A 21,682-nucleotide genomic window follows, 5' to 3' on the forward strand; every position below is an offset into this window, starting at 1 on the left:
AGTGAGCATATTATGATTATTAGTATTAGTAGTAGTAGAAGTAGAAATAGATATAGTAGTAGTATTAGTAGTGGTAGTAATAGTATTAGTAGTACTAGTAGTAGTAGAAGAAGTATAATGGGCTGGTGTCTGCAAAATCCTTTTAAATCCTTGAAAATATGATTTACTTATTTATAGAATATTATTAATAGTGGTTGAAGCTTCAGTGAGATTCAAATGATATGATATATTTTCTATTTACTCGAGCTCGTTGTAATCCAAACAAATGATAAGAAAAAAAAAACGTTTTGTATGAAGTATAAACAAGAAAAAATGATCACTTAAAAATACAAAAATGTAAGTATTCAGTATAAACTTTGCAGTCTAACCTCTAGAGGAGAGTCTGGTTCATCCAGGATGCTCTTTTCACTCTGTATCCGCTGCATCGTCCCTGTAGCACTGGGGTCCATTATCAGCACGTTCTGACTACCAGCTCCGCCGAACTTACAGTCACTCTTTCTGGAGTCAGTCGTCCTGCACACCTCGTAATTGTACACGTGTTGGAGGGTCCCTGTCCCCAAAGTGTCTGAGTAACGTGGTGGATAATATGGAATCACAGGGAGGTTGGAGTGATACAGGACGCGAGACTGTCTCCATCTGTAGATTTTCACTGAGATAATAACCACTACACACGTGATGAAGAGGAAGGAAACTACAGCCAGAGCCAGCACTAAGTAAAAAGTCAGGTTGTCTTTGTACTCCTTGTCGTGCGTAAAGTCAGTGAACTCCGACAGCACTTCCGGGAAGCTGTCCGCCACCGCCACGTTAACAACGACTGTAGCTGAACGAGAGGGCTGCCCGTTGTCCTCCACTATAACACTCAGTCTTTGTTTCACTGCGTCTTTATCAGTGACTTGGCGGATAGTTCTTATTTCTCCATTCTGTGAGCCCACTTCAAACAGCGCCCTGTCTGTGGCTTTCTGCAGTTTATAGGAGAGCCAGGCATTCTGTCCAGAGTCCACATCCACAGCCACCACTTTAGTGACCAGATAGCCCACATCTGCTGAACGAGGCACCAGTTCAGCCACCAGAGAGCCACCAGTCTGGACTGGGTACAGAACCTGAGGGGGGTTGTCGTTCTGGTCCTGGATCAGTATTTTCACAGTCACGTTACTACTGAGTGGAGGAGAGCCTCCATCCTGAGCTTTGACTCGGAAGTGAAAATCTTTGATCTGCTCGTAGTCAAAAGAGCGCACTGCATGGATGACTCCACTATCAGCACTAACGGACACATACGAGGAGACTGGCACTCCGTTAACAGAGGAGTCCTCCAGTATGTAAGAAACACGGGCATTCTGGTTCCAGTCCGCGTCTCTGGCTTTCACTGTGAATACAGAGAGACCTGGTGTATTGTTTTCTACAATGTAGGCCTCATATGAGCTCCTCTCAAAGACAGGCACGTTGTCATTCACGTCAGAGATCTGTAAGGTGAGAGTGACGCTGCTGGAGAGGGAGGGCACGCCCTCATCAGAGCACGTCACTGTGATATTATACTCAGATGATCTCTCTCTGTCTAATTCACTGTCTGTTAGTAGGCTATAGAAATTATTTGATGTCGACATTATGGTCAATGGAGTGTTATCGTTGATAAAACAGTTAACTTTTCCGTTTTCATTTGAATCCGGGTCTTGAATGTTCATCATCGCTACAACAGTTTTCGGTTTAGAGTGTTCAGATATCACATTTGACTTCGACATTATATTAATAGTCGGTTTGTTGTCGTTCATATCCACTACTTCAACAATGACTTTACATGAATCTGTTAGTCCACCATCATCACTTGCACGTATGTTAATATGGTAATTCCGCGCCGTTTCATAATCGATATTTCCAATCAACCTAATTTCACCACTGTCTTCGTTTATCTGGAACAATGCATGAGCCTGATCTAAACTGTTGGTGATTGAATATTTTATCCGACCATTTGTACCGTGATCTGCATCTGTTGCAGTCACGCTGGTGACAGCTGTCCCTTCTGGGGCATTTTCAAAAACATTGGCTGTGTAGGTGGATGGCGAAAAAACAGGTGCATTATCATTTGCATCTAACACTGTGATGAAAATGCGAATTGTTCCCGACATCTGCGGGTCTCCTCCATCAAATGCTGTTAAAACCAAAGACACCAACTCCTCCTTTTCTCTGTCGAGAGGCTTCTGTAAAATCATTTCAGCCTTTTCTGTTCCGTCACCATGACTGTCCCGTTTAAGAACAAAATTATCTGTAGGCTTAAGCTCGTATTTCTGAAGACCATTTTTGCCGACATCAAGATCTATTGCTCTATCTAAAACAAATTTAGCTCCAATAATAGCAGATTCGCTGATCTTGAAACTTACTTCGTTTTTTTCAAATGTGGGCGGATTATCATTTATGTCTGTTATTTCGACAGTGACGCTGTAGAACTCCATCGGGTTCTCTAAAATAATCTGAAAATGTAAAGCACAGGGCGTCGTTTGTCTGCAAATCGCTTCTCTGTCGATTCTGTCTTTGACCAGGAGGACTCCTCGTTCCTTATTCAGCTGGATGTACCCCGCACTGTCCCCCGTATAAACACGAGCTTTACCCGATTTCAGTCGTTTCACATCTAAACCCAAATCCTGAGCTATATTACCGACTAAAGAGCCACTCGGCATTTCCTCAGGGATGGAGTAGGTGACTTGGCCGAGTCCTGAACTGACATAAAGGACCAGGAAAAACCACAGTACTTGCCGTCTCATTGTTCTGCTCGACATTGTCCTCGCGCAATTTACTACGATGAATTATGTCCCAAAAAAGCAGAAAATGTATAGTCCATTAGAAATCCAGAAGTAAATCAATAGTAATCCACATCGGTTAAAAAATAACCACTGCACTGTTGTCCTTTTTTGTGTGCGTCGACGTTATAACCCTGCCTTTCTTTCTCTGTCTGATATCATCGTGATGGGGGACGTTTCTCTTTAAATCTGCTGGAAAACATCAACACGCTGGCCAACAGCGGCCCTAAGAGTACACTGTAATGAACTACAGACAAATCCTGGGCAAAAAGTAAAAACTCTCTACCAGAGAAGATAACTTTGTATATGTTGCAGGAGAGAGGAATCTGCCAGAATTAAACACCAAAGACGTAATTTGCATATGGCTCAAGGGAAAATAAATAATATTCAGTGTTTCTAATGTACGATAAAACGTTTAACTCACACAATATCTATCACCAATGATTGAGGGTTAAATAATTGTATGATATAGAGTATGTATGAATGAACTGCATGTGCTGTATGCATGAATGTTTATTTGCATGTATAGCTGTGTGTGCTTAGATGTATGGATGATATATATATATATATATATATGTGTAGATGTATGTATGCATGGGCAGATAGACTGATAGATAGATAGATAGATAGATAGATAGATAGATAGATAGATAGATAGATAGATAGATAGATAGATAGATAGATAGATAGATAGATAGATAGATAGATAGATAGATAGATAGATAGATAGATAGATAGATAGATAGATAGATAGATAGATAGATCGATAGATCGATAGATCGATAGATCGATAGATTCGATAGATTCGATAGATAGATAGATAGATAGATAGATAGATAGATAGATAGATAGATAGATAGATAGATAGATAGATAGATAGATAGATAGATAGATAGATAGATAGATAGATAGATAGATAGATAGATAGATAGATAGATAGATAGATAGATAGATAGATAGATAGATAGATAGATAGATAGATAGATAGATAGATAGATAGATAGATAGATAGATAGAGAGATAGAGAGATAGATAGATAGATAGATAGATAGATAGATAGATAGATAGATAGATAGATAGATAGAAAAAAGGCTAAGGGTTGTATTACATAAACTGCTGGTGGGTTAACCATAATGAATGAATATGAAGTAACAATTATTACAACACTATATCAAGGAAATGGTGGGCAAACGCACTGCATATAAAAACACATATGCTTGCAAACACACGTGGGTATGGAAAAGTAAGAAAAGCTTAGAGGGAATAACACTGTCTCTGTCCATGGTGCTGACTGCGTTCAGCGCCCTGTATATGATAATAGTAAGTTCAAAACCATTGCAAACATGTTAAAGTTACAGTTGAGCACTATTTAACTAACCTCTAGAGGAGAGTCTGGTTCGTCAAGGATGTTTTTTTCACTCTGTATCCGCTGCATCGTCCCTGTAGAACTGGGGTCCATTATCAGCACGTTCTGACTACCAGCTCCGCTGAACTTACAGTCACTCTTTCTGGAGTCAGTCGTCCTGCACACCTCGTAATTGTACACGTGTTGGAGAGTCCCTGTCCCCAAAGTGTCTGAGTAACGTGGTGGATAATATGGAATCACAGGGAGATTGGAGTGATACAGGACGCGAGACTGTCTCCATCTGTAGATTTTCACTGAGATAATAACCACTACACACGTGATGAAGAGGAAGGAAACTACAGCCAGAGCCAACACTAAGTAAAAAGTCAGGTTGTCGTTGTACTCCTTGTCGTGCGTAAAGTCAGTGAACTCCGACAGCACTTCCGGGAAGCTGTCCGCCACCGCCACGTTAACAACGACTGTAGCGGAACGAGAGGGCTGCCCGTTGTCCTCCACTATAACACTCAGTCTTTGTTTCACTGCGTCTTTATCAGTGACTTGGCGGATAGTTCTTATTTCTCCATTTTGTGAGCCCACTTCAAACAGCGCCCTGTCTGTGGCTTTCTGCAGTTTATAGGAGAGCCAGGCATTCTGTCCAGAGTCCACATCCACAGCCACCACTTTAGTGACCAGATAGCCCACATCTGCTGAACGAGGCACCAGTTCAGCCACCAGAGAGCCACCAGTCTGGACTGGGTACAGAACCTGAGGGGGGTTGTCGTTCTGGTCCTGGATCAGTATTTTCACAGTCACGTTACTACTGAGTGGAGGAGATCCTCCATCCTGGGCTTTGACTCGGAAGTGAAAATCTTTGATCTGCTCGTAGTCAAACGAGCGCACTGCGTGGATGACTCCATTATCAGCACTAACGGACACATACGAGGAGACTGGCACTCCGTTAACAGAGGAGTCCTCCAGTATGTAAGAAACACGGGCATTCTGGTTCCAGTCAGCGTCTCTGGCTTTCACTGTGAATACAGAGAGACCTGGAGTGTTGTTTTCTACAATGTAGGCCTCATATGAGCTCCTCTCAAAGACAGGCGCGTTGTCATTTACGTCAGAAATCTGTAAGGTGAGAGTGACGCTGCTTGAGAGGGAGGGCACGCCCTCATCAGAGCAGGTCACTGTGATATTATATCGAGAAGCGAGCTCTCTGTCTAAAGCGACCTCTGTAATCAAGGTATAAAATCCATTTAGTGTTGTTTGTATTTTGAAAGGAATGTTATTGTCTATGTTACACTGCACTTTTCCATTATTCTCCGAATCTGGGTCACTTATGCTCAACATTGCAATTACAGTGTTTGGAGGCAAGTCCTCAAAAATAGATTCAGATTGAGAAACAATGTTTATGTGAGGATTATTGTCATTTATATCAATAACGTCAACTATCACCTTCGTGGAATCATAGAGCCCCCCGCTGTCTGTAACCTCAATATCGATCTGATAAACATTTGCTTTTTCATAATCTATTTCACCGATTAGGACAATTTCCCCACTTTTCGAGTCAATCTTAAATAATTCACATAAATGCCGTTTACTGGGAGATATCAGATATGATAATTCTCCGTTCGAGCCAATATCTTTATCAGAGGCACTGACAGTCGTTACGCTGGTGCCTTTTGGAGAATTCTCGAGTATTTTTGCTTTGTACAGAGGTTTAGCGAATGTGGGTGCGTTGTCGTTCGCATCCAACACATTGATAAATATCTGCATTGTCCCTGACATCCGCGGCTCTCCCCCATCTATTGCAGTGAGTAACAACGAAATGTGATTCTGCTTTTCTCGATCCAGAGGCTTCTGCAGCACCATCTCTGCCTTTTTACTCCCGTCTGCCTGGTTTTCTAGTTTCAATGCAAAGTTATCTGTTGGAGTAAGTGCGTATTGTTGTAAGCCATTAATACCGATGTCGGAATCAATAGCTTTCTCTAAAACGAATTTCGATCCTAGGGCGGCGGACTCGCTAATTTCAAAGCGTTTTTCTGCGTTTGTAAAACTAGGAGTATTGTCGTTTATATCTGTAATCTCCACAGTAACACGGAACAACTCCATTGGATTTTCCAGAATTAACTGGAAATGTAACGCACAAGGCGTCGTCTCTCCACATAAAGCCTCTCTGTCTATCCTCTCTTGTATAAGGAGGACTCCGCGTTCTTTATTCAGCCCGATGTACTGTGCACCGCCGCCCGTATACACCCGAGCTTTGCCTGATTTTAACCGTTTAAGATCCAAACCTAAATCGTGCGCTATGTTACCAACCAGAGAGCCTTTGGCCATTTCTTCGGGGATGGAGTAGCTGACCTGCCCGACCACGTAGCTGAGACAGAGCACCGAGAGAAACAACAGTACTTGCCGTCTCATTGTTCTTTCCGACATCAATTCGCTTCCTGTATCATTAAAAGAAAAACGTCTCCGTTGCAGTCGATGCGGAGTTAGTGGACAAAAAGAAGAATACGTCCAAAATCCAGCTATGCAAAGCTCAGCAATGTGTCCGGTAAAACCTTTGTCAGGGATTTTTAATAGCGCAGACTGTTCACTCTGCCTTTCTCTGATTGTGCTCAACGTATCGACTCGAAGAGGCAGGACACAGACAAAAATAACAAGTAGTTATACAGCAACTCGTTTGCCAACAGCGACCCTTTGAGTTGACTGAGTAAATTACATGTGCTATGAATAAAGTACCAAGTCACACTGTCAAACGAGAAAGAAAAAAACGGAGTATATTGAGCTCTTAAATAACTACTTTAATATTCTCGAATAAATACTTTGATGGTCACACTTGAAAAGTGTTGTTTATATCATATTTAAGTGCTGTAATCAGAAAAGAGTTGTTGTATGTAACTGAAGAACGTTACTTCCACAATGTATATAAGCAAATGAAGCCAAGACAAAAGATACAAGGACAACGTATTCACTGGTGTTGAGTGTCGCTCTCCATGGTGCTGAACAGGAATGGTGGGGCTTTGCAGAGAAACTGAGACATGTATATATATTGTCTCCCACTGACAACTACTGATTATAAACACAGTGAACAAGTACCTTTACATTTGAATTATTAATAGAAAATGTATGAATGTTAAAGTTGTCTAACCTCCAGAGGTGAGTCTGGTTCATCCAGGATGCTCTTTTCACTCTGTATCCGCTGCATCGTCCCTGTAGCACTGGGGTCCATTAGCAGCACGTTCTGGCTACCAGCTCCGCTGAACTTACAGTCACTCTTTCTGGAGTCAGTCGTCCTGCACACCTCGTAATTGTACACGTGTTGGAGAGTCCCTGTCCCCAAAGTGTCTGAGTAACGTGGTGGATAATATGGAATCACAGGGAGATTGGAGTGATACAGGACGCGAGACTGTCTCCACCTGTAGATTTTCACTGAGATAATAACCACTACACAGGTGATGAAGAGGAAGGAAACTACAGCCAGAGCCAACACTAAGTAAAAAGTCAGGTTGTCGTTGTACTCCTTGTCGTGCGTAAAGTCAGTGAACTCCGACAGCACTTCCGGGAAGCTGTCAGCCACCGCAACGTTAACAACGACTGTAGCGGAACGAGAGGGCTGCCCGTTGTCCTCCACTATAACACTCAGTCTTTGTTTCACTGCGTCTTTATCAGTGACTTGGCGGATCGTTCTTATTACTCCGTTCTGTGAGCCCACTTCAAACAGCGCCCTGTCTGTGGCTTTTTGCAGTTTATAGGAGAGCCAGGCATTCTGTCCAGAGTCCACATCCACAGCCACCACTTTAGTGACCAGATAGCCCACATCTGCTGAACGAGGCACAAGTTCAGCCACCAGAGAGCCACCAGTCTGGACTGGGTACAGAACCTGAGGAGGGTTGTCGTTCTGGTCCTGGATCAGTATTTTCACAGTCACGTTGCTACTGAGTGGAGGAGAGCCCCCATCCTGAGCTTTGACTCGGAAGTGAAAATCTTTGATCTGCTCGTAGTCAAAAGAGCGCACTGCATGGATGACTCCACTATCAGCACTAACGGACACATATGAGGAGACTGGCACTCCGTTAACAGAGGAGTCCTCCAGTATGTAAGAAACACGGGCATTCTGGTTCCAGTCAGCGTCTCTGGCTTTCACTGTGAATACAGAGAGACCTGGTGTGTTGTTTTCTACAATGTAGGCCTCATATGAGCTCCTCTCAAAGACAGGCGCGTTGTCATTCACGTCAGAGATCTGTAAGGTGAGAGTGACGCTGCTGGAGAGGGAGGGCACGCCCTCATCAGAGCAGCTCACTGTGATATTATACTCAGATGATCTCTCTCGGTCTAATTCACTGTCTGTCACGAGGCTAAAGAATTTTTTCGACGTTGTTTTCATCAGAAATGGCATGTGCTCTTCGATATTGCATGAGACTTTTCCATTTTCTCCTGAGTCAGGATCTTGAACATTAAATATAGTTACTACAGTTCCTGGCCTGGTATTTTCTGATATCGAATTTGTCTTAGACATTACATTAATTGAGGGGTGGTTGTCGTTCGTATCTGTCACGTCAACATTAATCTTACATGAATCTGTTAGTCCTCCATCATCACTAGCTTGTACGTGTATTTCATAGTGCTGAGCTTTTTCATAATCCAGGCTTCCGGCTAAAGCTACAACACCACTGTCTTCGTCAATTTTAAACATGACAGGGCCATCACCTAACGTGTTTGTTATTGAATACGACACTTTTCCATAGGAACCTTCGTCTGCATCTACAGCACTAACTGTACTCAATACGGTACCTTTCAGAGCAGTTTCCAATATAGTAACCCTATACACTTCCTGCGTAAATACTGGGGCATTGTCATTTGCATCTAGCACAGATATTTCTATTCGCATTGTTCCCGACAGCTGAGGACCACCCCCATCAGTAGCTGTGAGCGTCAACGAGAGATGCTCTTGCGCTTCTCTATCTAGTTGTTTTTTCAAAATCATTTCCACTATTTTACTACCATCCTGCTGATTGTGAAGTTTTAGTTGAAAATTGTCTGAGGGTTTTAGCGAATAACCCTGCAATCCGTTAACACCCACATCTAGATCCACGGCTCTCTCGAGTACAAATTTCGCTCCAATAACAGCAGACTCACTGATCCTAAATTTCATCTCCTCCTTTTTGAAGCTCGGTGCATTATCGTTTATATCATTAATTTCAACTGTAACAGAGAAGAATTCAATCGGGTCCTCCAGCGTAATTTGAAGATGTAAAGCGCAAGGTGTTGTCTGCCCGCACAGCGCCTCTCTGTCGATCCTTTCCTTCACAAGCAGGGCTCCTCTGTCTTTATTCAGCTCGATGTATTCTGCATTGTCCTCCGTATAAATGCGAGCTTTACCCGACTTCAGTCTTTTTACGTCCATCCCTAGATCCTGCGCTATGTTACCAACTAGAGAGCCCTTTGTCATCTCCTCCGGAACGGAGTAGGTGACCTGGCCGAACACTGAGCTGAGGGAAAAGAGCGAGACAAACAACAGTACTTGCCGTCTCATTGTTCTCGCCCACATTTTATCTTCGACGAGTCCTGGAGATGTAAAAGGTACTGTATTCCACAAAGCCTCAAATGTTCCTCAGTCACAAAGCGTTTGAGAGGGAGATTGATAAAATCCGCGTATTTTTTCTGAATCCGAGAAAAACGACTCTCCACGCAGATGAGTCCGGGTTTCTGCAACGACGTCAGTGTGCTGTGTGCGTCTCTGTCTCAATTTCATGTCACAAAATGAAAGGAGAAGCTTCTGCGCTGGTCAACAGCGGCCCTGAGAGTCCAAAGACTTGCACTGCAGGAAACTACAATGTGCAGTATAGGACGCTCAGTATAAGGAAATAAAAAGGACTCGAAGTCTTTATAAAACAGATAGATCACACCACTCTGTTTGATCCCGAGCAACGCTTCAATGTATAGGGGGGGTTGTATAATCATTTGACACTTAAAAGCAAATTACATAATGTAGACATATCTGGGTTTAAAGTGCAGTTGTTGTGGTAGCAATGTACTTTTTTTTCTTTAAGTTATTTAGTGCAAAATAAAATAACGTTCAGTTAATCAGACACAGTTAAATCCTAAAAGGTTATCTTGGAAATCTAGAATAATTAACAGTCATCCTTTAAACTTAGTCAGATATTAAACAAATTCACTTGAGTAACAAGTTTTTTACATGGAAGTTCTGGGGGAAAAGGCACCATCAGAGCTTGGTAAATTCTGTTCATGAATCTCTTAATAATAAATGTTTTGTTGTTATGATAAATTGAGCACGGGACATAAACATCCTATAGACTTCAGCACATTATAAAAATTAATTAACTGCTCTTTAGCCACGATAAAACCTTTACCAAGCTGATAAGTTATAGGCAATTGAACCTGTTTGGCTGAGCTTGTTGTTGGGTAAACAGATGAAGCACAAGATAGCTTTTCACCATATGTACCCAAACATACACATTTTTTTACATGATCCTCCTATCATTTAAAATGACAATATACTAATAACTTACTATTTGCCACTTGCTGAACACAGAGTTTGAATGTAAATCAAACAGATTTATTGTTCTACATCTTTAAACTATTTTGTTTCCCTTCCACAGCTCTATCCCTTCAAACAAGCACTAGTTTTTATAAAGATGGAGCATAAATTCAGAGTGAGTGACATATTATGTTTTCGTGACCCATACTGTACATACTTAACATCATCAGAGATAGGAGGACTGTAATCGCAGCAAATCTCAACTCATGACCAATATGTTATCAACAGCAGGTGGATATTTCAGACAACAAAGACAGCAAGATTTTTGCTTGAGACAATATGTTTTCCACTATGCAAGTAGAGCTAGGCCAACCATGTGGTAGGAAGTGTTCATGGTCCAAATAACAAGAAAACACAGCTCATTTCAGAGCTCATAGCAGCCCCCTAATCCACCAGTCTTTAGCTAGCAAATAGAATATTTCCTACATGCCAAGGGATTCTAGAAACACAACAATTGCCAATAAATAAGATACATGTTAGATTCACAAACATTGTGGAAAATTTTCTTCTGGAAAAAGACAATGTGGAGATGTGTTTTGGAGTGATGGACTAACTGGGAATAAGTCCTCATCAATTAGCTTGGTGCTTTGTCCCTCTATGGAAAGTGCTGTCCACAGCCCTGGTGCTGAATGTATAGTATATGGGGGGAAATAGCTGGTGAAGAAATCCACAACACGAGCAGCTCAGCTAGACAAATATATATCTGGTAAATTTTTCAGTTTACCTCAATTTTCATCTAAAGCAAAAATCTGCACATAAGACATTAACCTTAAAATTACGCCACTTGAAAAGTTAACTATTTGTGGATATGAGTAAGCGGGTTAACTGTAAATTCCAGAAATAGTATGTGTTAGCACAATCTAAAGCTCAGCACCATTGTCTATCTAATCAAAGCCTTGTGTGTTGCCAAAAGTAGACACAGCAGATTATCAGACAATATGTTGCTCTTACCAAGTCTAGCTGACTTGAAACTTGTAATGAACACAATGTTTAGAGATTTTAGTTGCCCGACAGATAAAGACAACCTTAGCACTTAAATATGTATTACTAGTTTTTACTGTATTGCAATAAAGCTTTACAAATGATAACAACATTGCTGATATAAAAAATATAAGGTTGAAATTCAGAGTGGTATATGCCACTTATAAAATAGTTTCAACATGAGTCCCTGTAGTTCTCAAGAAACTTAAGACTTTCAAAGGTTGACATTGAAAGACAAGGATACACAGGGTCAAAACTATAATGTTGCTATGAACAAACAATCAAACAGTATGTGAAGGGGTGGATACTGAGGGTGTAGCTTTAAAACCACAAAGAAGATTGATTGTAAGAGTGAAAATGACAACAGGAACAAGAACTGGTCAATTGCATTGTAATTATTTCCAAGATCCCCAGTTTTGGGTCCAAACTAATGAAAAGAAACAACAACTGTGCTGCTAATCAGTATTATGTGTTAGTGCTCGAGACCAACCTCTAGAGGAGAGTCTGGTTCGTCCAGGATGCTCTTTTCACTCTGTATCCGCTGCATCGTCCCTGTAGCACTGGGGTCCATTATCAGCACGTTCTGACTACCAGCTCCTCCGAACTTACAGTCACTCTTTCTGGAGTCAGTCGTCCTGCACACCTCGTAATTGTACACGTGTTGGAGAGTCCCTGTCCCCAAAGTGTCTGAGTAACGTGGTGGATAATATGGAATCACAGGGAGGTTGGAGTGATACAGGACGCGAGACTGTCTCCACCTGTAGATTTTCACTGAGATAATAACCACTACACACGTGATGAAGAGGAAGGAAACTACAGCCAGAGCCAACACTAGGTAAAAAGTCAGGTTGTCGTTGTACTCCTTGTCGTGCGTAAAGTCAGTGAACTCCGACAGCACTTCCGGGAAGCTGTCCGCCACCGCCACGTTAACAACGACTGTAGCTGAATGAGAGGGCTGCCCGTTGTCCTCCACTATAACACTCAGTCTTTGTTTCACTGTGTCTTTATCAGTGACTTGGCGGATCGTTCTTATTTCTCCGTTCTGTGAGCCCACTTCAAACAGCGCCCTGTCTGTGGCTTTCTGCAGTTTATAGGAGAGCCAGGCATTCTGTCCAGAGTCCACATCCACAGCCACCACTTTAGTGACCAGATAGCCCACATCTGCTGAACGAGGCACCAGTTCAGCCACCAGAGAGCCACCTGTCTGGACTGGGTACAGAACCTGAGGGGGGTTGTCGTTCTGGTCCTGGATCAGTATTTTCACAGTCACGTTGCTACTGAGTGGAGGAGAGCCCCCATCCTGAGCTTTGACTCGGAAGTGAAAATCTTTGATCTGCTCGTAGTCAAAAGCGCGAACTGCATGGATTACTCCACTATCAGCACTAACGGACACATACGAGGAGACTGGCACTCCGTTAACAGAGGAGTCCTCCAGTATGTAAGAAACACGGGCATTCTGGTTCCAGTCCGCGTCTCTGGCTTTCACTGTGAATACAGATAGACCTGGTGTGTTGTTTTCTATAATATAGGCCTCGTATGAGCTCCTCTCAAAGACAGGCGCGTTGTCATTCACGTCAGAGATCTGTAAGGTGAGAGTGACGCTGCTGGAGAGGGAGGGCACGCCCTCATCAGAGCAGCTCACTGTGATATTATACTCAGAGGATCTCTCTCTGTCTAATTCACTGTCTGTCACTAAGCTATAGAAAATATTTGTTGAGGTTTTCAAAATGAATGGAACATTGTCTCCAATAAAACATTTCACGTTTCCGTTTTCTCGAGAGTCTTTGTCTTCGATGTTTATCATTGTCACGACTGTATTAAGTTTTGCATCCTCTGAAATCATATTTGATTTCGACAATATGTTAATTTCAGGTTTGTTGTCATTTACATCTTGTACATCGACGATTAATTTACAAGAATCTGTGAGTCCTCCCTCGTCACTAGCGAGTAAATTAATTTGATAGTTTCGGGACTCTTCGTAATCAATATTTCCAATTAAACTTATTTCACCGTTTTCAAGATTCACCAGGAATACTTTCCTGATATCATCTAATGTATTCGTCATTGAATATGTTATTTTAGCATTAGAATGTTGATCTGCATCTGTAGCTGTAACTGTCGCTACAACTGTTCCTTTAGGTGAATTCTCTGTAACTGTAGCTTTGTATGTGGACTGTGTAAAAACAGGGGCGTTATCATTAACGTCTAAAACTGTAATAACGATCATCATTGTTCCTGACATCTGCGGCTCTCCTCCATCTACAGCCGTTAACACGAGAGATATCTGCTCCTGTTTCTCTCGGTCTAAAGGTTTCTGGAGAATCATCTCGATGTTTTTATTTCCATCAGCGTTATTATGAACTTTCAGAGCGAAATTATCTGTTGGTTTTAATTCGTAATTTTTAATATCGTTGATTCCAACATCGAGATCCACAGCCCTTTCCAGCACAAATTTTGCCCCCGTGATCGCTGATTCGCTTATTTTAAATTTCATTTCATTCTTTTCAAAGGTTGGTGCATTATCATTGATATCTGTGATCTGGACTGTGACAGTGTAGAGTTCCATAGGATTCTCTAAAATGATCTGAAAATGCAAAGCGCACGGCGTCGTCTGTTTGCAGAGCGCCTCTCTGTCGATTCTCTCTTTGACGAGGAGGACTCCTCTTTCTCTGTGCAGCTCGATGTACTCGTCGCTGCCTCGGGTATAAATTCGAGCTTTACCAGATGTCAAACGCTTGGTTTGTAAACCTAAATCATGCGCTATATTGCCGACTAAAGATCCTTTGGCCATTTCCTCAGGAATAGAGTAGCTGACCTGCCCGAGCACCGTGCCGACGAAGAGGAGAGACATGAACAGCAGTACTCGCCTCGTCATTGTTCTTGCCGAAATGCTTCCAAAAGGTGGAGTTTGGTTATATCCCAGAAAACAGATTTAGAATCCAGTTTGAAACGTTAAACCAGCGCAAATATAATCCACAGAAGAGAAAGGCGAATGAAAGATCGATTCGTTTATCAAATATTCTCCATGAGCCCCGTGTCCGTTCTTTCCCGTCTGACTCTTTCTTTATTATGTCGAGGCTACATGGGAGGTGCTGTAACAACCTCACTGTCTGCCGTCGACACTGTGGTGAACAGCGGCCCTAAGAGTTCAAAATATAAAACTGCAGAACTCCATCATGTGCTACTTACGCTCTGTTGTTCAGTATGTGTCTGAACGTGATTGAAACTCAGTATGAACAAAAACTCGATTTACAAACATGCCCACACTCCTGCAGATAACACTCACAGAAATTATTTACTTGTTTTTAAGTAGCAACAATTGTGGATTGTACTTTTTGCATTATGTCTCATATACCAAACCATATGCCACTGAAATGTATACAAGTTATACTATTAAAATGTTTTGCGAGTCCTGTTTACATTGTTTTACGTCAAAAGAGTCATCAGATTTATTTGACCCACAAAAGGTGCATTTAAAAAAAGTTAATTGAATGAACATTAAGTAAGGCTATAGATGAAAATATTGGAATACCAAGCAAAACGTTTACAATCAAGGGAACTAAGAAAGCTATACAAAAGCACAAATACGAAAGACTATTTAACTAACCTCTAGAGGAGAGTCTGGTTCATCCAGGATGCTCTTTTCACTCTGTATCCACTGCATCGTCCCTGTAGCACTGGGGTCCATTATCAGCACGTTCTGACTACCAGCTCCGCTGAACTTACAGTCACTCTTTCTGGAGTCAGTCGTCCTGCACACCTCGTAATTGTACACGTGTTGGAGAGTCCCTGTCCCCAAAGTGTCTGAGTAACGTGGTGGATAATATGGAATCACAGGGAGGTTGGAGTGATACATTACGCGAGACTGTCTCCACCTGTAGATTTTCACTGAGATAATAACCACTACACACGTGATGAAGAGGAAGGAAACTACAGCCAGAGCCAACACTAAGTAAAAAGTCAGGTTGTCGTTGTACTCCTTGTCGTGAGTAAAGTCAGTGAACTCCGACAGCACTTCCGGGAAGCTGTCCGCCACCGCCACGTTAACAACGACTGTAGCTGAACGAGAGGGCTGCCCGTTGTCCTCCACTATAACACTCAGTCTTTGTTTCACTGTGTCTTTATCAGTGACTTGACGGATAGTTCTTATTTCTCCATTCTGTGAGCCCACTTCAAACAGCGCCCTGTCTGTGGCTTTCTGCAGTTTATAGGAGAGCCAGGCATTCTGTCCAGAGTCCACATCCACAGCCACCACTTTAGTGACGAGATAGCCCACATCTGCTGAACGAGGCACCAGTTCAGCCACCAGAGAGCCACCAGTCTGGACTGGGTACAGAACCTGAGGGGGGTTGTCGTTCTGGTCCTGGATCAGTATTTTCACAGTCACGTTACTACTGAGTGGAGGAGAGCCTCCATCCTGAGCTTTGACTCGGAAGTGAAAATCTTTGATCTGCTCGTAGTCAAAAGAGCGCACTGCATGGATAACTCCACTATCAGCACTAACGGACACATACGAGGAGACTGGCACTCCGTTAACAGAGGAGTCCTCCAGTATGTAAGAAACACGGGCATTCTGGTTCCAGTCAGCGTCTCTGGCTTTCACTGTGAATACAGAGAGACCTGGTGTGTTGTTTTCTACAATGTTGGCCTCATATGAGCTCCTCTCAAAGACAGGTGCGTTGTCATTCACGTCAGAGATCTGTAAGGTGAGAGTGACGCTGCTGGAGAGGGAGGGCACGCCCTCATCAGAGCAGCTCACTGTGATATTATACTCAGAGGATCTCTCTCTGTCTAATTCACTGTTTGTAACGATACTATAAAAACCATTTGATGCATTTTCAATGATTAGAGGTTCATTCTCGCTGAGAAAACATTTAACCACTCCGTTATTATCCGAGTCAGCATCGTGCACATTCATCACAGCGACAACTGTTTGTATCGCAGAGTCTTCCGGTATAGACTGTGTAGTTGACATCAAATCTATTATTGGAACATTATCATTCACATCAATTATGTCAAATTGTATTTTGCAGGAGTCAGTGAGCCCACCTTGATCTCTTGCTTTAACATTTAGCTGATAATGTTTTGATGTTTCATAATCTACCTTTCCAATCAAACGTACCTCACCACTTGCACCGTGTATTTCAAATAAATCCAGAATCCCCTCCGTGTTACTAGATAAGGAGTACGTTATTAAACCATATGCGCCCTGATCTACATCTGTAGCAGTTACAGTCAGTAATGAAGTTCCCTTCGGGGTGTTTTCCATTAAACTCGCTTTATATGTTGACTGCGTAAACACTGGCGCATTGTCATTCGCATCCAATACAGTTACGTGAATTTTCACTGTCTCTGACAGCTGAGGTTCTCCCCCGTCGAAGGCGGTTAGTGTTAGAGTCAGATGCTCTTGTTTTTCGCGATCAAGAGGTTTTTCCAAGACCATCTCAACCTCCTTTTCTCCCTCTGCGTTTACGTTGAGTTTTAAAACGAAGTTATCTGTTGGATTAAGGGAGTAGCTCTTGAGCCCATTTCCTCCAACATCAGTATCAAATGCTTTCTCTAATACGAATTTTGTCCCCCTCACAGCCGATTCACTTATCTCAAATAACATACTGTTCATTTTGAATACAGGAGCGTTGTCGTTTATATCTGTTATTTCTACTGTTACACGATAAAACTCGATGGGGCTTTCCAAAATAATTTGAAACTGTAAAGCGCACGGACTCGTCTGTTTGCATAACGCCTCTCTGTCTATTTTCTCCCGAATGAGAAGGAGGCCCCTTTCTTTATTCAGCTCGATATATTCGGCGCCGTTTCCAACATGCAAGCGAGCTTTACCGGTTTTCAGCCGTTTTAAATCCAAACCTAAATCTTGCGCTATTTTTCCTACTAGTGAGCCTTTCGACATTTCCTCTGGGATAGAATAGCTGACCTGTCCGTGCACGGAACAGAGAGAGAGCGTCGAGAGAAAAAATAGCACTCGCCGTCTCATTGTTCCTTTCAACGGAGTTACACCGTCACAACGAATCAGGAAATAATCCACAGAAAAGGCAGTAGTAATCCACAAACAGCGAGACCGAGATAATAAAAAACGTCAGTGAAAATGTCCATGTAAATTATTCCAACTCTTTGGTCCGTGTGTACTCTTCTCGATGACTGAAATATTGTGTGGTACCGTCCTTACATCCCACAGCAACTAAATGATCTGGGAGGCACTGCTGAAAACTGCAATGGCAGTAACACACACTGGCCAACAGCGTCGCCAAGAGTGCAAAATACGAAACTGCAGAATATATGGGGATATTAAGGAGACATGGAACTTTAGTTTAAAAGAATACTATTCATAGAACTTCTCACAGTAGCATCCGGTAGATTCAAATAAAAGACGGCACAAATGACTATTGACAGGACATTGTGCATGAAAAAAACAGCATTGCACCATGGTGACCAAAAGTGTCTCAGTCAGTCAGTCAGTCAGTCAGTCACTGCAAGACACAATGACAGATGCCATACGCGAGAATCTGCCTCAACCTCATATGGTGGTTCGTCTAGCGCTGTCCGTGGTGCTGAACTAAATAAAACCCCACAAGAAAATCAACAGAGACGATTAACAGCAATTTTTTTGTTTGTGTGTTTTGTTTGATGTCTTTAGTAAAAGCAATGGATGATAGCAATGTTACTAATTAAATACAGTCATCACCAATAGAGGAGAGTTTAGTTCAACGCCAGAGGATGGATAGATAGATAGATAGATAGATAGATAGATAGATAGATAGATAGATAGATAGATAGATAGATAGATAGATAGATAGATAGATAGATAGATAGATAGATAGATAGATAGATAGATAGATAGATAGATAGATAGATAGATAGATAGATAGATAGATAGATAGATAGATAGATAGATTGATAGATAGATAGATAGATAGATAGAGGGGGGAGGAGAGAGAGAGAGAGAGAGAGAGAGAGAGAGAGAGAGAGAGAGACAGACAGACAGAACAGCAACAAGGATGATCTGTGTGCTGTCCATGGTGCTGAATCTAAAAAACCTCCTAGTGAAATAAACCCTGATTCTCAGCAAGCTGAGCTGAAGGGGTAGGTCTGCAACTGAAACACTGAAAATGGCCTAATTCAAAGGAATAGGCCTGGAGACAAATGAGAGTTTATAACTAACCTCAAGAGGCGAGTCTGGTTCATCCAGGATGCTCTTTTCACTCTGAATCCGCTGCATCGTCCCTGTAGAACTGGGGTCCATTATCAGCACGTTCTGACTACCAGCTCCGCTGAACTTGCAGTCACTCTTTCTGGAGTCAGTCGTCCTGCACACCTCGTAATTGTACACGTGTTGGAGAGTCCCTGTCCCCAAAGTGTCTGAGTAACGTGGTGGATAATATGGAATCACAGGGAGGTTGGAGTGATACAGGACGCGAGACTGTCTCCACCTGTAGATTTTCACTGAGATAATAACCACTACACACGTGATGAAGAGGAAAGACACTACAGCCAGAGCCAGCACTAAGTAAAAAGTCAGGTTGTCGTTGTACTCCTTGTCGTGCGTAAAGTCAGTGAACTCCGACAGCACTTCCGGGAAGCTGTCCGCCACCGCCACGTTAACAACGACTGTAGCTGAACGAGAGGGCTGCCCGTTGTCCTCCACTATAACACTCAGTCTTTGTTTCACTGCGTCTTTATCAGTGACTTGGCGGATCGTTCTTATTTCTCCATTCTGTGAGCCCACTTCAAACAGCGCCCTGTCTGTGGCTTTCTGCAGTTTATAGGAGAGCCAGGCATTCTGTCCAGAGTCCACATCCACAGCCACCACTTTAGTGACCAGATAGCCCACATCTGCTGAACGAGGCACTAGTTCAGCCACCAGAGAGCCACCAGTCTGGACAGGGTACAGAACCTGAGGGGGGTTGTCGTTCTGGTCCTGGATCAGTATTTTCACAGTCACGTTACTACTGAGTGGAGGAGAGCCTCCATCCTGAGCTTTGACTTGGAAGTGAAAATCTTTGATCTGCTCGTAGTCAAAAGAGCGCACTGCATTGATGACTCCACTATCAGCACTAACGGACACATATGAGGAGACTGGCACTCCGTTAACAGAGGAGTCCTCCAGTATGTAAGAAACACGGGCGTTCTGGTTCCAGTCAGCGTCTCTGGCTTTCACTGTGAATACAGAGAGACCTGGAGTGTTGTTTTCTACAATGTAGGCCTCGTATGAGCTCCTCTCAAAGACAGGTGCGTTGTCATTCACGTCAGAGATCTGTAAGGTGAGAGTGACGCTGCTGGAGAGGGAGGGCACGCCCTCATCAGAGCAGCTCACGGTGATATTATACTCGGAGGATATCTCTCTGTCTAATTCACTGTCTGTCACTAAGCTATAGAAGTTATTTGTTGATGTTTTCAAAATGAATGGTACATTTTCTCCAATAAAACATCGAACATTTCCATTTTCTCCAGAGTCTTTGTCTTCGATGTTTATCATTGTCACGACTGTATTAAGTTTTGCATCCTCTGTAATCACAGTTGACTTCGACATTATGTTAATTTCAGGTTTGTTGTCATTTACATCTTGTACATCGACAATTAATTTGCAGGAATCTGTGAGTCCTCCCTCATCACTGGCCAGAACATTTATTTGATAATTTCGAGAGTCTTCGAAATCAATATTTCCAATTAAACTAATAACACCGGTTTCCTCATTTACCTCAAATACTTTCATAATGCCATCTAATGTATTCGTAATTGAATATAGTATTTTAGCATTAGAGCCTTGATCTGCATCTGTAGCTGTAACAGTGGCTACAACTGTTCCTTTAGGTGAATTTTCAGTAACTGTAGCTTTATATGTGGACTGTGTAAAAACAGGGGCGTTATCATTAATGTCTAAGACTGTTATAATGATCATCATTGTTCCTGACATCTGCGGCTCTCCTCCATCTACAGCCGTTAACACAAGGGATATCTGCTCCTGTTTCTCTCTATCTAAAGGTTTCTGTAGAACCATCTCAACATTTTTATTTCCATCAGCGTTACTGTGAATTTTAAGAGCAAAATTATCTGTTGGTTGTAATTCGTAGCTTTTAAGATCGTTCATTCCAACATCGAGATCAACAGCCCCCTTGAGCACAAATTTTGCCCCCGTGATCGCTGATTCGCTAATTTTAAATTTCATTTCACTTTTTTCAAAGGTCGGGGAATTATCATTAATATCTGTGATCTGCACCGTCACACTGTAGAATTCCATAGGATTCTCTAAAATAATCTGAAAATGCAAAGCGCACGGCGTCGTCTGTTTGCAGAGCGCCTCTCTGTCGATTCTCTCTTTGACGAGGAGGACTCCTCTTTCTCTGTTCAGCTCGATGTACTCGTCGCTGCCTCGGGTATAAATTCGAGCTTTACCAGATGTCAAACGTTTGGTTTGTAAACCTAAATCATGCGCTATATTGCCGACTAAAGATCCTTTGGCCATTTCCTCAGGAATAGAGTAGCTGACCTGCCCGAGCACCGTGCCGACGGAGAGGAGAGACATGAACAGCAGTACTCGCCTCGTCATTGTTCTTGCCGAAATGCTTCCAAAAGGTTGAGTTTGGTTATATCCCATAAAACTGATATAGAATCCAGTATGAAACGTTAAACCAGCGCAAATATAATCCACAGAAGAGAAAGAAGGACGAAAGATCGATTCGTTTAAAAATGATTCTCCATGAGCCCCGTGTCCGTTCTTTCCCGTCTGACTCTTTCTTTATTATGTCGAGGCTACATGGGAGGTGCTGTAACAACCTCACTGTCGGCCGTCGACACTGTGGTGAACAGCGGCCCTAAGAGTTCATAATATAAAACTGCAGAACTACATCATGTACTACTTACTCTCTGATGATCAGTTTATATCTGAATGTGAATGAAACTCAATATGAAAACAAACTCGATTTAAAAACATGCCCACAGCTACGTAGATAACTCTCAAAGATATTATTTCAGTTTTTTTAAATAACAATAAGT

General features: G+C 42.4%; 6 protein-coding genes across 10 annotated transcripts in view; all 6 read right to left on the reverse strand.

Moving 5' to 3' along the window:
* LOC133012097 (protocadherin gamma-A11-like) overlaps nt 1-21,682 on the reverse strand; it is a 250,455-nt gene that overhangs the window by 82,952 nt on the left and 145,821 nt on the right. Inside the window, exon 1 of one of the 5 annotated variants that reach the window (XM_061080072.1) lies at nt 18,852-21,251. The exons of the other annotated variants lie outside the window; for them this stretch is intronic. Coding sequence (XP_060936055.1) covers nt 18,852-21,236 — 2,385 coding nt within the window. The 5' untranslated portion in view covers nt 21,237-21,251. Of the gene's footprint in view, nt 1-18,851; nt 21,252-21,682 lie in introns of those variants that run through there. 5 annotated transcript variants of the gene reach the window in all.
* Nucleotides 345-2,768, reverse strand: LOC133012169 (protocadherin gamma-A2-like). Its single transcript, XM_061080151.1, has one exon. It carries the CDS (start codon nt 2,766-2,768, stop codon nt 345-347), a length of 2,424 nt encoding a protein of 807 aa, XP_060936134.1.
* Nucleotides 4,159-6,567, reverse strand: LOC133012001 (protocadherin beta-16-like). Its single transcript, XM_061079955.1, has one exon. It carries the CDS (start codon nt 6,565-6,567, stop codon nt 4,159-4,161), a length of 2,409 nt encoding a protein of 802 aa, XP_060935938.1.
* Nucleotides 7,268-9,684, reverse strand: LOC133011985 (protocadherin beta-16-like). Its single transcript, XM_061079935.1, has one exon. The coding sequence runs from the start codon at nt 9,680-9,682 to the stop codon at nt 7,268-7,270; it is 2,415 nt and encodes an 804-aa protein (XP_060935918.1). The 5' UTR covers nt 9,683-9,684.
* Nucleotides 12,147-14,564, reverse strand: LOC133012019 (protocadherin gamma-A5-like). The gene has a single exon (XM_061079982.1). The coding sequence runs from the start codon at nt 14,547-14,549 to the stop codon at nt 12,147-12,149; it is 2,403 nt and encodes an 800-aa protein (XP_060935965.1). The 5' UTR covers nt 14,550-14,564.
* LOC133012112 (protocadherin gamma-A2-like) lies at nt 15,273-17,672 on the reverse strand. Its single transcript, XM_061080088.1, has one exon. The coding sequence runs from the start codon at nt 17,664-17,666 to the stop codon at nt 15,273-15,275; it is 2,394 nt and encodes a 797-aa protein (XP_060936071.1). The 5' UTR covers nt 17,667-17,672.

The sequence above is a fragment of the Limanda limanda genome, chromosome 10, assembly GCF_963576545.1.
Source record: "Limanda limanda chromosome 10, fLimLim1.1, whole genome shotgun sequence".
NCBI classification, from domain to species: Eukaryota; Metazoa; Chordata; class Actinopteri; order Pleuronectiformes; family Pleuronectidae; genus Limanda; species Limanda limanda.